The sequence below is a fragment of the Mustela putorius genome, unplaced genomic scaffold, assembly GCF_011764305.1.
Source record: "Mustela putorius furo isolate JIRA1106 unplaced genomic scaffold, ASM1176430v1.1 tig00000174_pilon_pilon_pilon, whole genome shotgun sequence".
Lineage (NCBI taxonomy): Eukaryota > Metazoa > Chordata > Mammalia > Carnivora > Mustelidae > Mustela > Mustela putorius.
Window position 1 is genome coordinate 31,902,175 of NW_025421304.1, and position 26,632 is coordinate 31,928,806.

General features: G+C 48.1%; 2 protein-coding genes and 1 long non-coding RNA gene across 6 annotated transcripts in view; 2 read left to right on the top strand and 1 right to left on the bottom strand.

Annotated features, from left to right (window-relative positions):
- Positions 1–4,174: 4,174 nt before the first annotated feature.
- LOC123390984 (vacuolar protein sorting-associated protein 29-like) lies at positions 4,175–11,798 on the top strand. The gene is made up of 2 exons (XM_045076295.1): positions 4,175–4,489; positions 10,796–11,798. Exon 2 carries the CDS (start codon positions 10,867–10,869, stop codon positions 11,479–11,481), a length of 615 nt encoding a protein of 204 aa, XP_044932230.1. The 5' UTR covers positions 4,175–4,489; positions 10,796–10,866; the 3' UTR covers positions 11,482–11,798.
- Positions 4,802–17,713, bottom strand: LOC106005958. 2 transcript variants are annotated; one of them, XR_006605601.1, is made up of 3 exons: positions 17,611–17,713; positions 17,053–17,152; positions 4,802–5,229 (listed from the first exon to the last, which is right to left on the bottom strand). It is a non-coding gene; the product is annotated as an uncharacterized LOC106005958 (long non-coding RNA). The 2 variants fall into 2 exon arrangements; XR_001179730.2 differs by lacking the exon at positions 4,802–5,229 and adding an exon at positions 14,264–15,046.
- A 196-nt stretch (positions 17,714–17,909) lies between these two features.
- Positions 17,910–26,632, top strand: part of ST3GAL2 (ST3 beta-galactoside alpha-2,3-sialyltransferase 2) — a 49,231-nt gene continuing 40,508 nt past the window's right edge. For 2 of the 3 annotated variants that reach the window (XR_006605602.1, XM_004754024.3), the window contains exons 1-2: positions 17,910–18,152; positions 23,848–24,083. The gene's annotated coding sequence lies outside the window, so the exon portion shown is untranslated. The remainder of the gene's footprint in view (positions 18,153–23,847; positions 24,084–26,632) is intronic. The other variant, XM_004754025.3, reaches the window with a different exon arrangement.

Genomic DNA, 26,632 nt, shown 5'->3' on the forward strand with positions numbered 1-26,632 from the left:
AGGGGAGCAGGGTGGGGTTGACAGTGCATCCCCATCTGAAAGCAAAGGGCTTTATTCAGTCTCACTCATCATTCAGGTATTGGCTGTGAGCCAGGCGGAGGGGAGAGGAGGGGAGGAAGGTTCTAACCTCCTAGGCTCCTGAAGCCAAGGGCAATTCCCGGGAGAAGGTAGTAGCTGTGGGAGGGATGCACCAATCTGTTCAAAAGGATAAGGCAGGGTGCCAACAGCACCCACTACAGGGACCTTGGAGGGGACCTTCCCTTCCAGAAGCTCCAAGCCAGAAGAGGGCTACAAGGCGCTTGGCAGCCATCTTCCTCTAGGGCACTCTGAGCAAGTGAGGGGTAAGTGGGCCAAAGCTATGGCTCCACCCTCTCCTACCCGCCTCAACATTCCTCTCCTACCAAATGGGAAATGAATCAGACTCTTGAGTCCCCAAGACCATGTGTAAACAGTCCTCAAAAGCCCCCTGGCATCCACCTCTGGCAGGGGTCTGAGTGCTGTCCCACAAAGCAGCACCCCCCCACCTCTTCCCTCTGACTTCCAAAGCTGAGCATGGTGAGGGATGATGGGGGCCCAGAGTGTGTGTTCGGGAGTCAGCCTACTCTCTAAGTCAGCCTACTCTACTCACTAAGAGCCAGCAACAACAGCATCTCTCACACCAGACTCTGCAGCCATCAAGCTTATGGTTAGCTAAGGCTGACAGTCACCACCACTTGGCAACACCCACACTCCCACCAGCTTTCAGGGAGAGCCTCCACCACTAAGAGAAATTGCTCTGTTCCCTGCTAAGCCCAGGAGGGAAATCCAGAGGGGAAGTCCGAGCTAGAGATCTTGGCCAGCCACCTGAGGAAGAAGGCATTCCCCAGGATGTCCATCTGGCCTTTCCAGTAAAGGAGCCTCGTGGGACTCCAGCTTGGCCACAAACTTACCGTGTGATCTCCAGCACCCTAACACCCTCAGGCCTCCTGCAGCAGAGAGTCTAACTGACAAGTGCCCCCAGCTTGTTCACATGGAAGCAACACTTCCACCAACTCTTCCCAACCCATCAATGACTCCGTGCAGCAAGGACATGAACACAGACCAACTCCTGCAAGATGGGGATCCTCTGAAAGACAACCTGGGCTCCTGAAGTTCCCATCAACCCAACAGAACGGTCTCAGAGCTGCAAGCGTGTCAAACATCCTTCCTATCTCCCTTCCTTCCTTCCTTCCCTTCTTCTGCTGCTCCTTCACAGGCAGCAGCCTGACAGCTCTCCCTGACTCCTCTAGCTCCCTCCCCTTCTTTCCCCTTCCCCAAAAAATCTCTTGCAAGTCTAGTCACATCTTTGTTTCTGCTTCTCCAAGGACCTGAACCAAAATGGGGAGTATAATATCATCCCTCTCTTGGCACCTTCAAAGGAAAAAAAAAACCTCTGTAAGAACCCCTAACTTAAAAAAAAAAAGGGGGGGGTGCCTGGGTGGCTCAGTGGGTTAAGCCGCTGCCTTCGGCTCAGGTCATGATCTCAGGGTCCTGGGATCGAGTCCTGCATTGGGCTCCCTGCTGAGCAGAGAGCCTGCTTCCTCCTCTCTCTCTCTCTCTGCCTGCCTCTCTGCCTACTTGTAATCTCTCTCTGTCAAATAAATAAATAAATCTTAAAAAAAAAAAAAAAGAACCTCTAACTTCATGTCAGGGAAGTACCATCTTTATCCTCAAAGATAAGAAACTGAGGCACAGAGAGATTAAGTAACTTGCCCAAGGTTGCACAGCGAGCAAGTAGCACAGCCAAAATGAACCAGACACTTTTCTCCAGAGTCCATTCTTTTTTTTTTTTTTTTTTTAATTTGACAGAAATCACAAGTAGACGGAGACTGATGCGGGACCTGATCCCAGGACTGAGATCATGACCCGAGCCGAAGGCAGCGGCTTAACCCACTGAGCCACCCAGGTGCCCTCCAGAGTCCATTCTTTTAACCACTACACTGAACCTACTTTGTGGGAACAAGGAAAGAATGAAAGGTGTAAATATATGGAAAGTGCTCAGAGTGTATTAGCCATTGTGACACAGTCTAAACAAATACAAGGTGATAATGAAATGAGGTCAATGTTAATGATAACAGCCACTGGGACTGAGTTCACTGGCCCGCAGTTAAGACATTTGGGTTTTTTATCCTCACAACACCCCTGCAGGATAAGTATTATTATCTCCACTTTAAAGAAGCTAATGGATGTGCAGCCATGACTGGGACCTGGGTCACTCTAATTTTAATTCAGGTGACAATGATAATAACATTTGGTCCCAAGCAAAGGTGCTGAAAAGGGAGCAAGGAAGAAATGTCCCAAGGAGGGTCCAATGACCCAGAAAATCTGAGCCTAGTCTTGGTCTCAGCATAATGACTGGGAGACATGGACAGGTGACAGATCATGGCCAGAGGGGAGGAGGGAAGGCCTATCTGGACTGCACCCCACTAGAGCCTTAGGTCAGAAGAGCAGTCCCAAGCTGAAAATCAGTCCTGGGAGCTCTGTTTCCATCCCTCCCTGCCTCCTCCTGTGTGATTTTGAACAGGTTAGCTCATCTCTTGCAAGCCAGAGATACCAACCTCCTAGGACTGTTGCCAGTATTAAATAAAATGGAAACAATGTGGCATGGGAGTCCAGGGGGTGCTCAATGAGTGGTAGTTCTCTCCCGGAGGGAAAGGGAACAAGAGAGTTTAACTTGACCCTGAAGGCAGTGAGAGTGAACACTACCTCTGAAATATTCTCCAGGTCAAAGATGTCCCAAAGATTAAAAAATCAGGGAAGGTCTAGGGATATCAAGCTAGGTGAAGCAGCACGCTTTACCAGATCAGCCCAAAGGGTATTTTATGGTAACACAAAAGGTGGAATGATACTAGTGGCTAAAGTTCAGGGAGCACTTTTTTTGCAACACCACCGGCATTGCATAATCAGCTCACATGACTCACTCAATAGACCTATGAATTGGATCTTATCACACACGATAAAGATAAGGAAACTAGCTGAAAGAGACGAAAGAGTTTGCTCAGTCATGCACAGCAGTATGGGCAGGCCAGGTGCGTGCAACGCCAAGGTGTATCCCGTCATACCTGACATTTACAGAAAAGTTAGAAAAGAATAGAGTTTTATTCCAATATTCTGCCCACTTTCAATAACATTTCATCTACTGAGGCCAAGTTTAATGTCCTCAGCCAATTTTCCCTGTCCCAAAATTGGGTAGGGAAGGGGAGCCAGGGACAGAACAAAATAATTAAACCTCTTCATATATGCTTTTTGGAAGAGTATTGGGGCAGGGATTTTGCATTTCTGAGCTTGAAAGGTAAAAACAAAACAAAACAAAAACAGGCTCATGAAGGGATCTGTCTTGCCTTCTGGAAAATAAAACGGCAAACTGAAGTTGACTGGGAGTAAAATCACTTTGTAAATTATACAAACGTCCTGTAATCAAGATTTGTGCATAATGATGAGCCCAGATGGGGTAAACTAAGGCAGGAAACACGGCTGTAAAGCAGTCAGCAGCGCTGGCATCCAACGCCCCACCTGCCTCAGGGGTGAAGGGCCTCTGGGGTCCGTATCCTTCCCTGTCCCGGGCGTCCCCAAGTGCCCGGTACTGGCCAGGTCCCAGGGTTACCACTGAAAAAACCCAGACCCACCGGTAGCAGAGGTACTCTGCAGCCAGGGGACGCCCAGGGGCGCTGGCAGAGTTCTCGGACACTTCCCTATCGGGAACCTGGAGGCTACTGGCCAAGCTCGGTCCTGCCGGTCCGAGAGCGTGGGCCGAAAAACAGTGGCGGGGGACCGGGGCGCGCGAAGCGGGGACCCACACGGACCGACATACCTGCCACTGCTGGGCGTTCGGCGCCGCGGGCTCTTTAACACGGGTCGCTTGTTCCCCCCCCAACCCCCCCCCCCACCCTCCTCGCGGTGCACCCTAGGAAATGTAGTTTCTCCCCTTCGCTTGTCTTGGCTTGTCCTCCCCAAAAAACTGACTCGGAGCTCTGTATTGCATGGGTACACAGATTTGGCGAGGGCAGCACTTGCCTAAAGGATGTGTGAGTTCAGATCGAGAAAGGAGGTGAGATGAGAAGGGGGCTCCATAGCCCAGCAAAACTACAACTCCCAGAGGAACGAACGCTTCTTAAAGACACAGGCTCGTTTTTCTGGGACTCGAGGTTCGTCGTTTGGGGTCTGTTTAGACCCCTAGCCAGGACCTGGGGCAGCTGCTTTTCTCAGAAGAAAATAAAATCCACTGAGGGGGGAAAAAAGTAGTTGCCAGAGTGTAAGCGGCTACTGTTGGACTGGCAGTTGGCTAGTGCTTTCGTGGATTTGATGACATGGGTCCTTCCAGAAGAAACTTTGCAACTCTGCAGTAGGAAGAGAATCTGCGGAGTTTTTGGAAAAGCTGTGAATGGCAGCATTGTTTGTGATAGAGAAAAATTGTTTTTTCTCTATTCTCTAGGGTACATCTATGCCATGGAATACTATGCGCAATGAGAAAGTAAGTAGAACTGTGTGTACAATAGGGAACCGTGTTCAAGGTAGGGAGAAAAAACGTAGAACCATATGGACCGGAAGACACTCGGGTCAAAAATAATGTATATGGGGCGCCTGGGTGGCTCAGTGGGTTAAAGCCTCTGCCTTCGGATCAGGTCATGATCCCGGGGTCCTGGGATCGAGTCCCACATTGGGCTCTCTGCTCAGCAGGGAGCCTGCTTCCCTTCCTCTCCCTCTGCCTGCCTCTCTGCCTACTTGTGATCTCTTTCAAATAAATAAATAAAATCTTTAAAAAAATAATGTATATGGACACATAGTATTCATAACAGGATGGAGACTGCTAGGGATCGAGATGGGCAAGGAGAACTTGAGTTTCGTAGCTATTGTTTTAATTTTTCTTTCAAGAATGTACTTTCCAAATCTTCTGTCCTCAGTAGGGAGCCTGAGAGGCCTTGGCATTCATCTCAAAGGAGATGAGGGACCCTGCTCAAACTCTATGTAACCTTAGCCAATCACTTGGCTACTCTGTCTCTCCTTGTCACCATCTGTAAAACAGGTTAATAACAGTATCAAATACCTGACATTGTTGTGAGGATAAGATAACTTCCTGACTCCATAGTAGGTGCTCAGAAAGAGTCCTATTAATCATTAATAGCATTATTTTTATTGTTCTTCTCATGTTGCCTCATTAAATCAGGGTCTTTGGTTTGTCCGTGATTGTATCCTCAGTCCCCAGAACGGTGCCTAGGACATTGTAAGTGGTTAAAATAATTTGTCAGACGAATGAATAACCAACAATTCCCTAGTCCGCCCCCACTATCCCACCTCCTCCCCCAAATCTCTCTCCTTCCCTTTGTCTTCTCCCCCTGGGGTTGTTCCCCCTCTTCACTTGGCCCAGGTCTGAACCCCGACTTCAGTGCCTGCTCTTTGTCTTCTGTGAACCCAGGAAGCCTCCAGGGAAGTGATGAGCTTTCTCCCACTGCTGCTGTTCTCAGCAATGCAGATCCCCGCTCTGCAGTGGAGTGGAAGGCAAGGATGCCTCTAACCGCAGCTCTGGCAGGGGCTCCCGGAAATCCGTGTGCCAAAGGAGCTCAGAGGCAAAGGGGTTCACCCCACTTCCTAGGGCAGGCACACTGAAGGGGGAGCTCCAAAGGCACTCTGGAATTCCTTGGTGTGAGTAGCAATGATACTCAGAATATTTTTAATAAGATGAAGCTCTGAGCACACTCTTTCAGCAATAGACATACAACACGTACCTCACCTCTATACACAGTCCCACTGTCTCGGGTAGATAGACCCACAAAAATAAAAGTTCTGATACTATAATTTAGGACAGAGTATAGTGATTAAATACGAGCGTGAGAAATCAGACAAATGCTCCTTAATTTCTGTTACTTTCTTACTGAGTGAGCAAGACACTCAACCTCTCTGAGCCTTATTTTCTTCATCTGTAAGAATACAAGAGTATTTGCCTAATCAGCTTGTTGGGAGGATTATGCTCTAATGCACACAAAAGGATTAGCACAGTGCCTAGGCGGAATAGGCATCCAATTTCCTTATTAAATGCTGCAGGAGTGTGAAGGCCGAGGTCCAGGAGGGCTTCCTGAAGGAGGTGCAATCTGCAGGGCTCCAGATGAGATACATGCCTGCTGCTCGTAGCAGGAAATACCTCTGGGAGCCAGGACTACCCACAGGGATATCCTAGGTTGGGCTCCCTAGATGTAGAGCCTGAGACATGGATTCTTGTGCAAAGGATTTATTGGGGCGGTGAGGTAAGCAGGATTAGGGCAGGGTTAGAAGCCAAGCAAAGATGTCTAGCCTTGGTCTGATCCTACAGTGAGCTCTGGGGCATAAAATGCAACACGAGGTGTATCTCTCTCCAAAGTAAGGGAGCTGGACTTTGTACCCCACATCAGTCATTCATAGGCTATGGGCCACTGGGAGGTAGGAAAAGGAGCAGCATGATTTCCCAGGCCCATCTGGATGAAATAGTTCATGTGGACTGAGGACAATTCTCTGGAGAAGAGTAAAACTGTGAGTAATTAGCTGCCAACACAACAACTGAGAAAAGTAGAGAACGGGTGCACCATTGCTGTAAAGGGCATTTACTACAGGAAGAGTAGAGAAGACATGGGGACTAGTTGAGGAAAATGGAGAGAGGATATTAAACTCTTGTGCTGGGATTTCCAAGGAGAAAACAAAGCAGCTGGTATGGTTTTTAAAAATTACGTTTTTAGGGGCACCTGGGTGGCTCAGGTCAAGAACTCTGGATCGTGGGATTAAGCCCCACATTGGGCTCCATGCTCAGTGGGGAGTCTGCTTCTCCCTCTGCCTCTGCCCCTCTTTCCTGCTCACACGCTCTCTCTCTCTCTCAAATACATAAATAAATAAATCTTTAAAAAATAAGATTTCTTTATTTATTTGAGAGAGAGAGAAGGAGCGCACGGATGGGGAAGGGGAGGGGCAGAGGGAGAGAGAGAATCTCAAGCAGACTCCACTCTGAGCAGGGAGCCCAGTGCCCAGCTCAACCTCATGACCCTGAGATGATGACCTGAGCCAAAAGCAAAAGTCCAATGCTTAACCAACTGAGCCACCCAGGCACCCCAAGTGTTTTAATTTTTAAAATATCCAACTCTTGAGGGTGCCTGGGTGGCTCAGTGGGCTAAGCCGCTGCCTTCGGCTTGGGTCATGATCTCGGGGTCCTGGGATCGAGTCCCGCATTGGGTTCTCTGCTCGGTGGGGAGCCTGCTTCCCTCTCTCTCTCTCTGCCTGCCGCTCTGCCTCCTTGTGATCTCTGCCTGTCAAATAAATAAATAAATAAAATCTTAAAAAAAAAATCCAACTCTTGATCTCAGCTCAGGTCTCCATCTCACAGTCTTGAGTTCAAGCCCTGCATTAGGCTCCATGCTGGGTGTGAAGCCTACTTTAAAAAAAAAAAAAAATTTAAACCAAAGACTTGACAGACTAAAAAACGAGCCCTTTCTACAGAGCTTTTAAATGTACTTCATCATTTAGTGGACCTTCTTCCCCAAATCCTGACTGTTACCATTCACAAATATCTTGTGTAGTATTTTCAAGAGAGCTTCTGTAAGATGTTAACAAGGGTTGCTGCAAACCACGAAACAAAGGTAGACAGGCTTATTTTCTTCTCACAACTTTAAGAAATCAATATACTGGATAAACAAAGTATAGTATATCTATGCAATAGAGTAGTATTTGGTCATAAAAGAATGAAATATAGACACATGCTGTAACATAGGTGAACCTTAGAAACATTATGCTAACTGAAAGATGTCAGACATGAATGACCGTATTTTGTATGATTCTATTTATATGAAATATTTAGAACAGTGAATCCATAGGGATGGAACATAGTGGTTTCCAGGGGCTTGGGGGAGGGAGCATGAGGCATGGTTGCTTAATGGGTACAGGATTTTCTTCTGGGATCATGAAAATGTTTTGGAACTAGATAAAAGTATTGGTTACAAAGCATTGTGAATGTACTAAATGCACTGAATTGTATGCTATAAAGTGGTTCATTTCTGGGTGCCTCCTCCAAAAAAATTAAAATTAAAATAACAAAATGGCTAATTTTATGTTTTGTGATTTTCACCTTAAGTTTAAAGACAGCCACAAAAGCTCAGTTGCTAATGGGGTATCACTGCTCTCAGGCCTTCTCAATGGACAAAGGTAGGGAAAAAAACACCTGTATGCATGGATAACTTTACACTCATGTATAAAGCATTTCACACACAGGTTAGAGAATCTTTTTTTTTTTTTTTAAGATTTTATTTATTTATTTGACAGAGATCACAAGTAGGCAGAGAGGCAGGCAGAGAGAGAGGAAGGCTCCCTTCTGGGCAGAGAGCCCAATATGGGGCTCGATTCCAGGACCCTGGGATCATGACCTGAGCTGAAGGAAGAGGCTTTAACCCACTGAGCCACCCCAGGCGCCACCAGGGAATCCTTTTTATAGGAGCAACCTGCACACCTTTGAGAAGGCTGATCCAGTGCATGGAACACTGGTGGGAAATGGTTCCCCTGAAATGATCCCCCAGGGCACTAAGGATGGGCACAAATGGAATGATGACTTCTATTTTAGTCAGCATCTTTGTTCTGCTGTTTCATATGGCTTTTTTGAGAAACGACTTCTCTGATCTGTACCTCAATTTATCCACCGGAATAATGGTTTCCATTGCTATAACTGAAAGGACCATTAAAAAAAAACTTGGTATTTTGGGGGTCCCTGGCTAATGCAGTCAGCGTGTATGACTCTTGGTCTCAGGGTTGGGAGTTTGAACCCCACATCGGGTGTGGAGATTAAAATAAAATCTTAAAAAAAAAACAAAACACCAAAACCTTGATATTTTTAATGGTGTGCCGGATTGCTTTGCTAGATCTCAATCTCTTAGAAGGTAGGGTGCAATTTTTCAATTTCATAGTGCCTTCCATCGTGCTTTGCACATAAGGAATAGGTAATACATATTATATATGAATGACCTTAGACAAGCCACTTAACCTCCTTGAGCTTCCTGCCAATTCAGTTCTGCCAGAGACTAAGAAATAATTTCATTAATTTAATCAATATTTCTTGAAGGTCTGTTTTGACCTACAAAAGCCAGTCCCCTGCTCTCCAATAGTTTCTTATCCACTGAGCTAATGATAACAAAAGACACCATCAGTTGAAATGTCTTCAATCTATCCATTGACTCCTTAATTTAGATCATGAATATTTATTTATTCATTTGTTTGTGAGAGAATGAGTAGGGGGAGGGGCAAAGGAAGAGGGAGAGAGAATCTCAAGCAGACTCCATGCTGAGCATGGAGCCCAAACTGGGGCTCGATCCCAGGACCCTGAGATGATGACCTGAGCTGAAACCAAGAGTCGGATGCTTAAGCAACTGAGCCATCCAGGTGCCACAACATACAGATCACTTTTAATCTTTGCTCACATGGTGTTGTAACAAATAGCCATCCCTGTATGCAACTAAGAAAATGTGTAAATAGGATACTTTCTTACAAATTGCTGGGTCAAATGGTGTGTGCATGTGGAATTTGAAGATATTACTAAGTTACTCTTCTTAGAGGCTGTACCAGTTTCCAGTCACACTCACAGCATACACGAATCCTGTTCCCCACACTCTTGCCAAGATAGTTATCAAGCTATTTGGTCTTTGCCAATCTGATAGGTGAAAAATGATATTTCAGTGTGGTTTTAATTTGCATTTATTTATTCAGCATGAAGCTCAGAAAATAACGGTTGGTGAGGATGTGGAAAAACGGAAACCCTCGTCACTGCTGGGGAAATATAAAACAATACACCCATTATGGAAAATACTATGATGGTTCCTCCAAAAATTAAAAACAGAGTTGTTATATGATACAGCAATTCCACTGTTGGGTATATACCCAAAAGAACTGAAAGCAAGGGGGTGCCTGGGTGGCTCGGTGGGTTAAGCCTCTGCCTTTAGTTGAGGTCATGGTCTCGGGGTCCTGGGATTGAGCCCCGCATCAGGCTCTCTGCTCGGCGGGGAGCCTGCTTCCCCCTCTCTCTATGCCTGCCTCTCTGCCTACTTGTGATCTCTCTCTGTCAAATAAATGAATAAATTAAAAAAAAAAAAAAAGGAACCGAAAGCAGGGACTTAAAGAGAGATTTCTATACCCATATTCATAGCAGCTTTATTTGCAAACGCCAAAAGATGGAAGCAACCCAAGTGTCAAATGATAAATAAATGGATACAATGTGGAACATACACACAATAGAATATTATCCTGCCTGAAAGAGGAAGGAAGTCCTGACACATGCTACAATGTGGATGAACATTGAGGACATTATGCTAAGTGAAACAAACCAGACACAGAAGGACAAATACTGTCCTCATGCTGATATGACTTCATAGTCAAATTTATAGAGATGGAAAGTAGAATGGTGGTTGTCAGGAACTGGGGGGAGGGGAAAATGTGAGGAGTCATTGTTTAAGGGGTACAGAACTTTTCAGTTTTGCAAGATGAAAAGAGCTCTGTGGATGAGTGGTGGTGATGGGGGCACAACACTGTGAACGTACTTAATGTCACTGAACTGTGCACTTAAAAATGGTTAAGGCAGTGGGAGCCTGGGTGGCTCACTTGTTAAGTGTCTGCTTTTGGCTCAGGTCATGATCCCAGGGTTCTGGGATCGAGCTCCCATCAGGCTCCCTGCTCAGTGGGAAACCTGCTTCTCCCTCTCCCACTCCCCCTGCTTGTGCTCCCTTTCTCTCTGTCTCTCTCTCCCTCTGTCAAATTAATAAATTAAAAAATCTTTTTAAAAAAGGTGGGGTCGCTGAGGAGCCGGAGGAAGAAGGCAGTGGCGGTGCTGGTAACTGAGCGGAGCCCAGTGACAGGATGGCTGGGCACGGATTGGTGTTGGTATTAGGAGACCTGCACATCCCACACCGGTGCAACAGTTTGCCGGCTAAATTCAAAAAACTGCTGGTGCCAGGAAAGATTCAGCACATTCTCTGTACTGGAAACCTTTGCACCAAAGAGAGTTATGACTATCTCAAGACGCTGGCTGGTGATGTTCATATTGTGAGAGGAGACTTCGATGAGAATCTGAATTATCCAGAACAGAAAGTTGTGACTGTTGGGCAGTTCAAAATTGGTTTGATCCATGGGCATCAAGTTATTCCTTGGGGAGATATGGCCAGCTTAGCCCTCTTGCAGAGGCAGTTTGATGTGGACATTCTTATCTCGGGACACACACACAAATTTGAAGCATTTGAGCATGAGAATAAATTCTACATTAACCCAGGTTCTGCCACTGGAGTATATAATGCCTTGGAAGCAAACATTATTCCTTCATTTGTGTTGATGGACATCCAGGCTTCTATAGTTGTCACTTATGTGTATCAGCTAATTGGAGATGATGTGAAAGTAGAACGAATTGAATACAAAAAATCTTCAAAGCCAGGCCTGTCTTGTTGGTTTTTCATTCCCCTGTTCAAATTAAGTAATTAAACATATGAGCCACAAAATTGCATCACTTTTATAATATTTTGCAGTAAAATATATCATCTTGTTAATACAATGTTCTAAGCTTCTTGTAAACTATAAGAATATATTCTGTTTCCATATTTGATTTCTATGAAAAAAATGTCCATCATACAGTAAATGGTCATGCGTTAAGAAAAATTTATCCTTGTAAATATCTTCAAAGTTGATTATCCAGAACTTTATTACAAAAGTAGTGCATGAGGAAAATGAATCTAGATTTTCTTGTATACGTTTTTCTCTTCAGTAATAAACAGTTACCTTTCATTTATTTAAAAAAAAAATGGTTAAGGTGGTAAAGTTCATGCTATGTGTATTTTACTACAATTTTTTCTTAAAAACAGAAGCTCTGCATCTTTCATATCAGAGCCATTGTGTTTCCTTCTTTTGTGAACTGTTTATATAATTTTTACATTTCCTATTGGGTTCTTGGTCTTCTTACTGATTTACAAAAGCATCTTATATTGGTGCTTCACCGTTTTTTTTTTTAACTTTATTTATTTGACAGACAGAGATCACAAGTAGGCAGAGAGGCAGGCAGAGAGAAGGGGGAAGCAGGCTCCCCACTGAGCAGAAACCCTGATGTGGGGCTCGATCCCAGGACCCTGAGATCATGACCTGAGCCAAAGGCAGAGCTTTGGGATCCCAGGACCCTGAGATCATGACCTGAGCCACCCAGGCGCCCCAGCTCTTCACCTTTTAATATAAATTCCAAAAATGTCTCCCATTTTCTATTAACTTGGTTTTTGGTGGTGGTGTTGGTGATGGTTTTTAGCGAGGTATGAGGTGGAGATGTCACTGAAAAAGGTTTAAACCATTTTATTATGGAAAACTTCAAACACATGCAAAAGTAGAAAAAATATTATAATGAACCCCAAGTAACCATCATTCCCCCCCTACTCCAACAATGATCAATCCAGTCAAACTTGTATCTTTACCTTCATCCAACCCTGAATTATTTTGAAGCAAACCCCAGACATCTTATCATTCCATAAACAGGATTTCAGGATTTCAGTATATATTATTAAATGAGGTCTCTTAGACAAAAAACTAACCACAACAACATGAGCACACTTAAAATTAATAGCAATCACTTAATATCCAATGGTCAGTGTTCAAGTCTCCCCTCCTTTTTAAAAATGATTTCATCCATTTATTTGACAGAGAGCCCAAGCAGGGGGAGCAGCAGGCAGAGGGAGAGGGAGAAAGAAGCAAGCTCCCCACTGAGCAAGGAGCCTGACTTGCTCCATACCATGCCCTGGGATCACGACCTGAGCCATGACTAGCCAACAAAGCCGCCCAGGTTCCCCAAATTTCCCCTATTGTAAAACAACTTTTTTTGTTGTTTGAATAAAGTCCATACATTGTGATTGGCTGACAGGGCCAATTTAAAATTTTAAAATTTACAGATTCTCTTCTATATATACATATATTTTTTAATTTAAAAGGTATTCATTGAAGAAACGGGGTCATTTGTCCTGTTTGGTTTCTCACTGCATTTTGATTGTATCTTACATGGTTTCAAATAACCTGGTCCTCTGATACCAGCATATTCTGTATATTGGTGTTGTTAGCTTTGGGGTGATTTCTGTCTTCAACACTACTTTCAGAGTGTCTTACTTCTTTTTTTTTTTTTTTTAAAGATTTTATTTATTTGTCAGAGAGAGCGAGCGAGAGCGAGCACAGGCAGACAGAGTGGAAGGCAGAGTCAGAGGGAGAAGCAGGCTCCCTGCGGAGCAAGGAGCCTGATGTGGGACTCGATCCCAGGACATTGGGATCATGACCTGAGCCGAAGGCAGCTGCTTAACCAACTGAGCCACCCAGGCGTCCCCAGAGTGTCTTACTTCTATGGATGAAGTATGGTTGTCTTTGTTTTACATGACACTGAGAAGCATTGGTGATTTTTACTTCAATCCACTAATTTAGTCACTGTTGACTTAATTTTTTTTTTTAAATATTTTATTTATTTATTTGACAGAGAGAGAGATCACAAGTAGGCAGAGAGGCAGGCAGAGAGAGAGAGAGAGGAGGAAACAGGCTCTCTGCTGAGCAGAGAGCCCAATGTGGGACTCGATCCCAGGACCCTGAGATCATGACCTGAGCCGAAGGCAGCGGCTTAACCCACTGAGCCACCCAGGCGCCCCTGTTGACTTAATTTTTTAGCAAATGGTTCCCCAATTGTCCCTGCATCATTATAGAGTAATTCACCTTCTCTTCTGCTTATTTAAGAATGTATCTTTACTACATGCCAATTTCCCTTTGGTATTTAAGCTCATTCCTATGAGTATTTGAGCTTACTTCTAGACTGGCAGGTGTGTCATTGATCTACCATACCCTTTAAGAGTAGACTTTATAACATGTTGACTATCTGAGAGGGCTAACATCCTTTACTATTGTTAGTTTTTTAAACATTTCCTGACTACTCTTGCTTGTTATTTTTCCAAAAAAAATTTTTTAAAGATTTTTTAATTTTTCTTTTTAAACATTATTTATTTATTTGACAGACAGAGATCATAAGTAGGCAGAGAGGCAGGCAGAGAGAGAGGAGGAAGCAGGCTCCCTGCTGAGCGGAGAGCCTGATGCGGGGCTCGATCCCAGAAGTCTGGGATCATGACCTGAGGCAGAGGCTTTAACTCACTGAGCCACCCAGGCACCCCAGAAGATTTTATTTATTTATTTGACAGAGAGAGCATAAGTAGGCAGAGGCAGGTAGAGGAAGAAGGAGAAGCAGGCTCCCCACTGAGCAGGGAGCCCAACATGGGCTTGATCCCAGGACCCTGGGATCATGACCTGAGCCCAAGGCAGATGAGTAATTTACTGAGCCACTCTCGCACTCCTATTTATCCAAATAATTTTTAAAAATCAATTTATCTCCTTCTCTCTCCCATCTCCAAAAAATGAACAAAAAGAGCAAACAACCTGCTAGTATTTGTACTGGAATCACAATAATTTATAGATTAACTTCATTTATTTTTTATAGTCTTCCTACCTAAGATCGTAGTATTATTTTCAATCTTTACAACAGCTCTAAAAAATGAGGTCTTTGGGGGCGCTTGGGTGTCAAAGAATGATTCAAATCCAAATGCTACCCTGAGGCAGTTGGAGAGAACCTTCTGGAGGAAGGAAAACTCAAGGTAGACTTCAGACAGGCAGAATTTGGATGGGCGGAGGGCATGGGAAAACAGAACCAGCAAGGGTAAAAGGGTGAAGCAATGTGACATCTAAGTGGGAAGTGGTAAGGGTGATGATAAGGGTCTCTGTTGGAGCTGAGGTAGAAAGAAGGTCTCTTTGCCCTGTCCGTGAAAGGGCATCTTAGTTCTCCCTGAACCATCTGCCAACAGAGATTCGGGAGACGAGTGTAAACTCAAAAATTCATGAACCTTCTGCATGCGAGGGAATGTTGTCATGGCACGTGACTCAGGTGCAGAGGTCAAGCCCCTTTAGGAAAGGCCTGGCAGCTCGTTTTATGGAAAGAGCACCGGGTTGCATGTGGATGACTTAGCTGCCACTGGCCTGTGATGGAGACACAAACCTAAAAGCAGAAAAGCATCCCAGAGTTAACTTTAGTCAAGGTCCAACGCCTCTGGTGGCCACTTGGCTACTTGCCCAAGGACCCGAGAGTAACTCACCCTTTTGGCCCTCAGTGGAAGGGTGGAACACTAGAATCTGGGCCCTGAGGACTCAGTGTACCCACCCCTTTTGTCAAAGATAAACAAAGCCAGACACCAAAGTGTTACGCCAGATTTTAACCAGGAATATACTACTGCAATAATGAAGGGGTCCAGTGTGAACTGAATTCAGTTTCAGTTTGTAGAGGTGACATATTTTATTTTAATTTTTTTAAGATTTTATTTATTTATTTGACAGAGGGAGATCACAAGTAGGCAGAGAGGCAGGCAGAGAGAGAGAGAGAGGAGGAAGCAGGCTCCCCGCTGAGCAGAGAACCCGATGTGAGGCTCGATCCCAGGACCCTGAGATCACGACCTGAGCCGAAGGCAGAGGCTTTAACCCACTGAGCCACACAGGCGCCCTAAGGTGACACATTTTAAAGAGAGAATGAGGGAGTACGGAGGGAGGTAAGAGTAGCTCTGGAGTCAGGGAAGTGAAAAATGACGAAGGACTGGCGGGTGTAAATTATTAGGCCTACTATCTGTTAGGAAGTTAGGATGCAATCCTCCCACGGAGGCTGGGAGACCCAGGCCCTACCCTTCCTGATGATTACATTTCAAAGGAAGGGCTTTCAGGTCCTGGGGAAAGGCACTCCGGAGCTGTAGAAGCTACATATACATCTCAAAAGGACAGAGGAAGGAGTCACAGTTGCAAGCCCTTTGTAGTAAGTGTTTAAGTTGGAGTAGTCACCTATCTTCTGGGGTTGGCTACAGCAAACAACAAATCCTTTTCGCAGCTTTGAGGTTTAGCTGGCCTGCACTTGAGAGGAGCTATAGTCATCCTAGGGATGTGGCTTTGAGGTGTTAGAAACTATGTTACTGTGTTTAAGTCTTTACTGTGCAGGGTGGAGGATGAATGAAATCGTTTGTGTTGAGGAGTGTAGTTTTTATAGACCAAGCTTGAGGCTTATGGAAGAAGAGAGCTCAGACCAGCCTGGCTGAAGTTCGGTCAAGCAGTGAATCTTTGTCACCTTACAGCTCGTAGAGTCTAGGATTGTGTCTGAGGGTGATGGTCACCAAGTGTTGTCTTCAGGGGTTTGTAGTTCCCAGAACTACAAGGTCAAGGAGAGCCTACCTGAGAGGTCAGGAAGCCTTCCCATCTTTCACCACCCCAACCTGTTTCATTTTTATTTATTTAATTTTTTAAAGATTTTATTTATTTGAGAGAGAGAGGTTAAAAAAAAAAAAAGGTGGGGCGGGGACAAGCTGACCCCTCACTGAGCAGGGAGTCCAATATGGGGCTCAATCCCAGGACCTTGAGATCATAACCAAAGCTGAAGTCAGATGCTTAACCAACTGAGCCACCCAGGTGCCTCCCCAACCTGTTTTAGGTTGTAGCCCACCCAGTGGGAGTGGATTCTACTGAGCTCACTGTACTCCCCATTTGAGATCACACTCCTTGGCTTACATACATGGAGGGGAGGGGCAGTTACCACCAGAAAACCTCCCCAGCTTTAGAGAAAACACCACGGGCTAGGATCAGGAACACCTTTCAATCAGATGGCCCACACCCTATTTTTCTTTCCAGGATGAACTGATTTGTTTATTTATTACAATTAAAAAGAGCACTCCTGTGCTAAACTACGTTAGAATCCTGCCTTAGGCGGCCTGGTTTTTCTGAGACTAATATTCCACAGCAGACCCATCCTTGAAGGACAAAGTCAGAACTAACAAACAGCAACAGTAGCAGTTCTCAAAGTGCTTCCCCAGACCAGCAGCCAGCAGCCTCACGTGGGATGTTGCTAGAAATGCAAATTCCCAGGCACACCTTAGAGTTAATGAAACAGAAACCTCGAGTGGGGAGCCAGCTGTATTTGAGCAAGCTCTCCAGGAGAATCTGATAACACGCCAAAGTTTGAGAACCACTGACCTACAGGCTTCCGCTCTGCCAGAGGAGATGAAGCTTGGAGGACGAAAGTGCAGCTTCTCGAAGGGTTTGAGTTAGGTTTGGAAGTTGGGGAAGGTCCCTGCTAAGAGAAGACATGGAAAAAATATTTAAAACCTGTGCGCCTTACCCTAAACAGTAGGGAGGGAGCTAAGAGCATCTGACAAAAGAGAGTGAGGCTGAACGAGGTGCTCCGGGAAACCCACAGTCTCTCGGCTCCTCTTTCCCGGGTGGGGAAAGCCCCACGCCCACGACGCTCCTGGAGCCCCTTCTCCTCTTGCCTGAGCACAAAGGCCCCACCACAGCTCCTCCGGCTTGGAGAGCCCCGGCACGCAGCCAAACTGGTCTCAGGTCATGGCTCTTTGGGAGCGCTAGTGGCAACTGTACCCAAGGCTCTGTTCGGGGGCCGGGAGGCTTCCCCTTCAGCCGGACTCGGCCGCATCTGGCCACAGACGCGTCTGAGAGGCATCCTGGGCTACAGTTTGCACCTCCCTCGGGATCCAGGTATTCAACCCGAGCCCGGAGCACCGCAGAACCCCACACCTTCTGTTTCAAAACGCCGGGAGCCCAGCCTTCTGGGAATGGAGATTTCCCATCCCCCGCCGCGCCGACCCCCACCTCCTGCGCGGTAGACAACCCCCCTCGGATCCCGGACGAACTACAAAGTCCACAATCCCTATAGCGCGCGCGCTGTCTTCCGGGAGCTGTAGTCCTGAATGTGGCGCACCCCTAGCGGTCCAGCGCCGGCTGCACTCCATATCCCAGCATGCCCGCCCGGGTGCGGGTGGAGGAGGGTGGGGAGAGACAGAGAGGATGTGAATGGGGAGGGGGCAGTCGTCCCCTTCCCCCACCCTTCCCTTCTAGCCGGGCTGGGGTGGGGGGAGGGGCCGGACTGAGGCGGCGGCGGCGGCGGCCAGCTCCGGGAGGGCAGAGCCGGCAAGGGCGGGACTGGCCCGCTGCGGACGGACGAGGGAACCGCGGAGCTAACGGGTCCGGACGCCGCCAGCGGCGGCGGCTTTCTGCACGGGCGGAGGCGGCGACAGGAGCGGCGAGCATGGCCCGCGCGGCGCCCGGCGCTGACTGAGGTGCGCGGGCGGGATGAAGGCGGGCGGGATGCGGGGCGCCCCGGGCCCCTTGCTGCCCGAACCCCTTAACGCGCCGGCAGCTGGCTCGGCCCAGCGGCCCAGACCCGCCCGGTCCACCCCGACAACTTCCCCGGGGTCTGGGCTCTGGGTTGCCCCATGGGGGCGCGGGTCCGCCTGTCTTGGCCTCAATCCCCATCCCCGCCTTCTGCTTCTGCACCTCGAGCCGCTCCCAGCCCTTGAGGCGCGACTGTTCCACTCTTTGGTGGCAGCCCCCAGCCCCAGCTCTGGGAAGCGCTCGCTGCCCCAGTCCCGACTTACTGTCTGTCCACTGGCTAGTTCGTACCCCCAACCCCTGCGCGCTCTTGGCCTCTGAGCTACCTGGAGACCCCTAACCCGCTTCTCTTGGCCACAGGCTGTCTTTGCACCATCAGCACCTCTCTCCTCTTTCCCCTACTTGGCACTCCCCCCAGCCACCCCCATGGCCCAGTTCCCTCTGATGAGACCTAACAGCTTGACCTCCTTCCTACTTTGGAGAAACTGAGGCATGACATGAACCAGGAACTTGGCCAAGGCCATGCCCTAGTCCTATGAGGGCTGTCCTGAGCCCATGCTTTGGAATTGAAGTCATTTTTTTTTTTCCCCTTCAGCCATTCCACTGTAATGGGACCGGACTTCCCAAGCCTCCTGATGCATCCCTGGGCTGAGCTCACTTTAGGTTCCCCTTTAGCTTTCTACCACTTCTGCTAACCCCATCCTCCTTCCAGTAGCCCACTTCTGGCCCTCTCTGCCTGTGAAGAGTCACCCACCCATTGCTTCTTTGCTCAAGTTAGCCTTTCAGTTTCTGTTCTTGCCAACTGCATCCATCTCCCATCTTGTCTCTTGCTTTACAGTTGCATAAAGCACTCAAGAACAGAGTCTAAGGCATTGGGGGAAAGGGGGAAGAGAAGTGCTGGTGGCAGAAAGGGAGTGGCTGCCTCCTCCAAACAAAGCCTCTGAGGGGGCTTCGGGGCACTCTGGGGTCTCTGGGAAACAGTCCTTCCTTGCAGGGTAACTCACACTCCTACCTTGTCTTTGGGACAATTGCCTAGACACCAGTTGGATATTCCTTTCTCTTATTATGCCTGGTGGGCTCTGAAGTCCCTCTGAGATGGAGGGAACCTCCTACCTTGGTAGAGATGGTGGCATAAGAGGAGTGTGGGAGACCACACCCCTAAAACTTATCGAGATTCTGCTGCTAACTTTGGAAGGGGTTGCTGGTTCGAGGAAGGATGCCTGCGTATGTGCCCCGAGTGCTTTGTGGAGGAAGGCACAGTGTCTGTAGGCGGTAATCTCGAGTTTAGTCGTGGTGTTCAGGATCTGAAGGGAACTGGGAACCAGGGCTCAGAGAGGTGGTACAGACTTGCCTAATTCAGGTTTTTGTTTTCTAGTCTTCCTTTGGCAGATTTGCCTTTGGGTCACCCCTTTCCAGCCCAGTCTTCAGTTTCCCTGTGGGAATTTGGGGGAGGGAGGGAAACCTGTGAGCCATCGGGGAGTCTGCTGGGGTCCTGAATGAGCAGTCTTGATCTGAACCAGATGGCTAGCTGCTTCAGCAGTCCCTCTTTGATCCCTCCCCTTTGGCTTTCAAATAGGATGCCTTTAACCTTGTAACTTGAGATTAGAGGAAGAGAGGCCAGGGGGCCAACTGTCTGTGTGTTTTTATCTGCATCTGCACACTCGTGTGCAAGCTTGCCAGGGGCCTGGGGGAGTGACCCTGCCCAGGAATGCATTGTTGTGATGTGCTGTGGCATGTTCATGGCCCTCCAGGAACTTTCTGAGCCCAAACCTCCAATAGAGCCATTTTCCAAGTCCCTAAGAACCACTGGGTGTGGCCTTGTGGGAGCATATCCCGACATGTCAAGCTTCTGGACCTGAGACATGCCTCTGGGCAAGGATCACTCCTGTTGAGAAAGCTACCCGAGGTGGAAGAGTCCAGGATAGCAGCATTGGGGGTGGGTTTCCAGGTTTTCAGAACTGGGGTTCTCTTTTCCCAGCCATGGCAAGAGAAGGTCTGAGGGGTAGGAGTCTGAGGGAGAGGGGTGGAAAGTGATTCCCTCGACTTCTTTCATGCCACCTCCTGCCTAGTGTATTTGTGTATTTCCCCATTAAACTGTGGAATTTCTTCACATGTGTCCTCATTTCTGGAATACCATCACCCGGCTCGATCCTTGGTACATAGCATTCAGCAAATGTTTGAGTTAAAGCAGAGGATCATGCCATGAAAGGTTTAGGACAAGGTTCCTCATATTTGAGCTGGCGTCAGACTGCACACCCCCCCCCCCCCAGAGCTGTTTAAGGCACAGATTGCTGGGCCCCACTCCCAGAGTTTTCTGATTCAGTCAGTCTGGGTGGGGCCTAGAATTTGCATTTCTGCTCAGCTCCTCAGAGAGAACACTTTGAGAACCACTGGTTTGGGCTGTCACAGTTGCTTAGGAGATGAATCCAGGCAGATAGAAGTCTTAAGAGGGACTTCTGCCTTGCTTCCCCAACCCAGGCTTGTTCTGGCTGCTACACTGAATTGGCCTTTGCCTTTCATTCTGATGCTGCGCAGTGTTGACTAGGTTAATGGTAGGGGTGACTTGCAGTGCCTGAGCTCCCAGTCCCACTGTAACCACATGGCAGACACTATCCCTTGGTTATTTGAAGGAAGGCCCCACGAAAGCAGGACATTTAGGAACTCAAGCTTTGGAAAAGGGATGGCTGTGTGGACATGAGGAAGCAGACGCGGAACCACACCATCATTTGCCCTGACTTTGTCTCTCAGACTGAGCAGGTTGGAGTATTTGCAAGGTGAAGTCCTGCCATGGTCGTGCCCTGGGCAGGACGCCTGGGAATCTCTGAAATTTAGAAAAGTGGGAGGAATCCCACTTCCATTGTGCTTTTTACTTTGTGAAGGATTTTCTACTATGGTTTTTAAGGCAAATCCAGATCCAGGTGGGGTTACCTAGTAAACCCTGGGACTCCTGATTCCAGCCCTCTGATAGAGCATCTGTTTCGTTTTTGTTTTTTGATAGAGCATCTGTCAAACCAGCTACTAATAGCTAGAATAATGGCTGGTGTTAACTGTGTGCTTACTGCTAGCTAGGCGTCATCCTAACTGCCCTCACATTGAGAGTTTGGCATTATTGTCACTACCTCATAGACAAAGTACTGAGACCTACAGAAATTACGAGACTTCCCTGAACTCAGATGGTTCAGTAAGTGGAGAAGCCGGATTTGAGACTCCAGTCTTTCTGATGACACACTCCACATTCTTTGTCACTCACTGTCTGTTTTGCCCAGTGAGCCTGTAATTGTCCTTTGGGTTGTCTTCCCGCAGAGTCTGGTGAATTTTACTGAACCTGAAGCTATGCTGGGTTCCTGGAGTGGGTGTTGTGGAGGGAATAATGACCAAGTCATTGTCCCTTAGGAGGGGGCTAAGGCAGGTACCCTAATGTCTACGGTGGAAGAAGGCAGAAGGGACAGCTAGTGGCTTGTTGCTTTAAAGGAAGCCGAAGCCATCCCCATAGAGGGTTCAGAAGAGGCCTTTGGGCTCTGAAGGGGCAGGTAGAGCTTCAGCAGTGCCTGGGGGCTGGAGAGGGGCCAACGGGTGCTGAGGGAGGCCATCGTAGCCTTTATAGGGAGTTTTCCCTTTTGGCTAGAACGTAGGAAATGTATGTCAGAAAGTACTAAGAAAATCTCCTTTGGTTACAAGCAACAGCTTGGCTGATTTTGGCAGGAAAGGACTTCCTCAGAAGATTGTGGGGACTCCCAGAATCAGAGAGATGACTCAACACCCATGTCCCCTCCAGGGTCTCAGAGTGGGTACGGCAGGAACCAAAGGCCAGCTGACTTCAAGGTAGCGCTACCACCAGGATAAATCTGCTGCAGCCCTGTTCTGTAATTTTGTCACCAGGGCTCGGGATGCACATCCCAGGGAGGAGATGTCTGGTTGGCCCAGCCTAGCAGGGCGGGCTGGGGGCATGGTAGGCAGTGCACCCAGACTGTATCGAAAATTTCAAGTCCCCAGAAGAAGAGGAACTGGGCACTGCAAGAGAGCAGTCCAGAAAGCCACTAGACAAGGACTTGACTTGGCAGGTGGCAAACGGAGCACTTAGTTCTGACAAGTTCTTGAGCAGGCAAAGGGCAGACTGGGAGCAGGATATATATAGCTGGTCATAAGGGGAGGAGGAAACAGGAAACCGGGCAGATAGGGTCCAGGTGAGATATAGTGAAAAGCTGGAATTTGGCAGCAGACATGGAAAAGAAGAGACTGATTCTAGAGAGATTGCCAAAGTAGCTATCATCTTGCGGAACAGACACTTGGTCGGCTGGGGTTTGACATTTCAGTGCCCGTGTGATGAGGTTGGTCCCTTTAGCTGACGTGGGGAAGTCAGGAGGAGGAAGAGTTTGCAGGAGAAGGCGACGCGCCCCTGCTTTGAAGGAGCTGTGGACGGGATGCCGATGGCACACCCGGAGCCTTGGTGAGCTCATTACTCCTGACTCCACTCTGCCTAAGGTTGGGGCCTCAGCCCTGAGGACGTGGGGCCCCAAAGCCACAGGACCCCTGCATATCCTGAAAGCACCTCGACTTTGTGGCCAACGCTGAGCACACCTGCATCTCTTCTCTCCGCCCATGAGCCTGCCTTCCCCTTCTCTACCCTCCGTTCCATATCCCAGCTTCCCTACACTGTGTTTTGCAAACCTGAGCCCTTAGCAACTTTAAGGGCCCAGCTCACGTCTCTGGGGACCTGGATTTTTGAGTTTTCCTCCCTTTCTGCTCAGAATGCTTGTTAACAATAAGTTCTTGCTAGCTATTAGGGCAGACATCTCTAAGTGACATTCTGGAAAGAGAGGGTCTAAATTTGCTATCTGGGGAGAGCAGGCTTTTCCTCCAGTTATGCTGTGTTCCCCAGGGATGCCTGCGTGTGTCCCTAACCAGCCATTCTAGAGTACTTCTTGGTGCTGATTTATGAATCATTATCATAATTACAACATATTGTCAGTGGAGACTTCATGTTGCCATTACAGATCTCCTCTAAGGCTCTGGGGCATAGGCTGGGCTTCGGGCCACCCCAACTTGCTAGCTGAGAACTGTGGAAATTTTTTCTTACGGGAATGGGAGGGAAGGATCAGGGTCCTCTCTGGGGCTGGGGCTGAGCAAGCTGTTGCCACAGCTTATCCCCCCGGATTCTCCGAAAGATGGTCATCTTCCTGGAGTCAAGAAGACTATTTCCCTCAGTCCCAACTATTGGCTTTCAAATACATGTGATCTTTTGCCATCTATAAATACAGTGCATAGTACTGTGGATAATAAGGTGAACCAAAGACAAGGGACATTTAGAGAAAAATGTAATTTTAGTTTTGATAACAATGATAAATTTTTATTTGTGTATAGTAATATTAAAACAAACAAAAAAAAAAACCCCAGTTTTGATATTGAATGCTACAAACATCCTCAACCCAGCTTTTTCCTTTAGGGGGATGGGACTGTGCAAGTGAGGAAGCCCAGGGAGGGTAAGCGATTTCCTGGCTGCTGAGGTGGGAAGGAAGCCAGAGTCAGTCAGTCTGCAGCACTGAGGGGCTTTGTTCTCTGTCCCATAGTCCTCTGTTTTTCGTCTCTTCCTGGGTTATCATCTTTGCCCATTAGGGTCTCTCTTTTCCTTCTCTTCCTCCATAGGATCAGGGTAGGAAGCATCCCAGAGGGACCCTGAAAGTGGCTCCACTGAAAAGTGGAGCTTTTCTCCTGCTCCCAGAAGAGCAGCAGGGCCTGAGAAAGAGCAGGGCGCCCCGAGCTGTTGTGGCATGACATACGGACCCCAGAGAGCAGTCCTGGTCCTGCCCTGCCCTTCCTGGAATCCTTCAGCTGTCAAGTCCTAGCACCACCAGAAGGCAACAGCCTCCCAGCCTCACCAGGTCAGTAGCCTTCCTTTTATATTTATTTATTTTTTTAAAGATTCTAAAGATTTTATTTGACAGAGGGAGACCTAGCAAGAGAGGGAACACAAGCAGGGGGAGTGTTAGAAGGAGAAGCAGGCTTCCAGTGGAGCAGGGAGCATGACGTGGGCCTCGACCCCAGGACTCTGGGATCATGACCTGAGCTGAAGGCAGAAGCTTAATGACTGAGCCACCCAGATCCCCGGTCAGTAGCCTTCTGAGGAAGAAAATCAGCAAAAAGTGCAAATAGCTAATTGGTCTAGGGGGAGCTGTTCTGGTGAGGAAAAATCAAGTTACTTATTTGTATGGCTCAAGGGACTTTGGAAGGCCGGTGAAGAAGGGAGAATGGGAGGTGGTCGTGGAAGGAGGCACAAGTGAGGGGACAGGGGCATGAGTCGGAGATGTCCCCTTCTCACTCCTTTCATCCCCACGGCTCCACCCCCACTCCTCCTTCCTTCTTTTTAGGCTTTCTTTGGGTTGAAAGGGACGTTAGTAGAACTTTGAATCTCCCCTGACCTGTAAGTGAAGTTCCCTCCAGCCTCATTCCCACCCAAGCTCAGTTAAAGACAAAATACCAGGCCTTTGATGCTGATGGTGAACTAGAACCAGAGTCAGGAGGAAATGAAAGTCTCCGTGGGCCTGTGCTGAGTCCTTCAGCTGTGCGGGTAAAGCAGCAGCCAAAGGGTATGAGGCTCTATGGGCAAGGCAGGGGAAGGGAGAGAGCCCCTGAGGCTCTCCTGGTTCCTCTCTTACTTGAGTTCTCTAGGGAGCCGTGTGAGTCTGGGGCTGCCAGGCTGTGAGGGAGTTTCCAGGGGTGGCCTTTTCTCTGTTATGTTCTGTCCCAAAGGGCTTGGTGTGTCCCCAGACCCACACCTGTGTCTTCAGCCTATGGCTTCCAGGGGCCTCTGGCATCACTTAGGGAGAGACCCTAGGTACCCCAGGAGAGAATGAAGGGGGTGAGGAGAGGGATGGGGGCCCTGTGCAGGCTCTTCCAGCAGAGTGGAGGCCCCGTCTTCCTTAGACGGGAAGACGCTGTGAAATGGGGAGTAAACAGTTTACATCAAGAAGGTTCAGCCAAGGGCTAGAGTGGCAGCTGTTTGATGAAAGAATTTTCTCAGTGCCTGAGGAGTAATTCACGCTTGACCCTAAAGCAGCAGTGGGCAAACTTATAAGATGAATGGGAGTTTTAATCTCTCAAGTGGCATTTCCTCTGCATAACAAGAAGATTCCTCACATCCCTTCACATCTGGGGGAGGTTTTTTTTTTTTAAAGATTTATTTATTTATTGGACAGAGTGAGAGAGATCAGAAGTAGGCAGACAGGTAGGCAGAGAGAGAGAGAGAGAGAGAGAGGAGGAAGCAGGCTCCCCGCTGAGCAGAGAGCCCGACGTGGTGCTCCATCCCAGGTCCTTGAGATCATGACCTGAGCTGAAGGCAGAGACTTAACCCACTGGGCTACCCAGGCGCCCCTGGGTGAGGTATTTTGAAGGGCGTCTTCTTCCACCCGAGCCATCTATCTTAGTAATAGTAGTAGTAATAGTAATCCTACTCATCTGGGATCTGTGGGCCTACCCTCCCCTTTACGCTGTGCAGAACAGGTTGCAGCCAGTAGGCCCTGCGTTAGCAGCCTGTGAGGCCAAGGTGGAGGCCTGGGCTGGCTCTGGACTCCAGGGTCTCAGGGCAAGGCTCTTCGACTTTTCTAAAAGGGAAGCAATTTATTTGGTGGGGGGGCCCTCTCACTGATTTTCACAGCCCAGGGCCCAGTCCGACTGTGTGCATACATGGCCCTTGCTGCCTTAGCTATCCACAGGGCTTTGATGCTGTGTGACTGAGGCTGAGTCCCTGCCTCTAGGCCTCAGAGTCCTGCTCCAGGAATACAGAGTTGGAAGACCTTTTCAGGGACTTGCTCTTAAGCCATCTGGTAGACCCAACAGAAAAACACTATATCCTGAATGAGACAGTGGTGCTGTGGACCCAGGATGCCACTATGTGGCATTTATGGGAATCAATTTGACCTTTCTTCTAACCTGCTTAGATGATTAAACAGCAGCTAGCCTCCTCTGGTGTCTCTGGAGACATTGGGCTCTTGTAGCTGGGAGATCTGTCCCCCAGCCTCCCATTGGCCTCATGCTTACCTCCTCCTAATGTTTGCTCTGATTCTGTACTGAGTTCTGGCAGAAAAAACCATCTGGTCTCTCATCACATTCCTCCCTTCCTATGCTGGCCACCAGTTAGGTCCCAGGGTGACTGTTTATAAGGTTCCTGTTTCTGTTCCCAGCTCCCTCCCCCTGCTTATGCCCTGGGCTCTGCTCTAGCCAGGTTTCTTTTTTTCCCAAAGCCAGGGTGGGAGATGAGATTACAGGCTGATCACAGGAAGGGGCATATCAGTGGCAGGAATTTAGGGCAAGTTTCCCAGGAGTTGAGAACACACCTGGACGTGGGTGGGGGAGGACTTCATAGTAGAGAGAGGAGGTTGGCGAGGAAAAGGCCACACTCACCAGGAGGAAAGGCCTGATCTGAAAGGGCAGG

Coding starts and splice junctions, on each gene's coding strand:
- LOC123390984 (XM_045076295.1), top strand. CDS start 10,867: ATGGCTGGGCACGGATTGGTGTTGGTATTAGGAGACCTGCACATCCCA.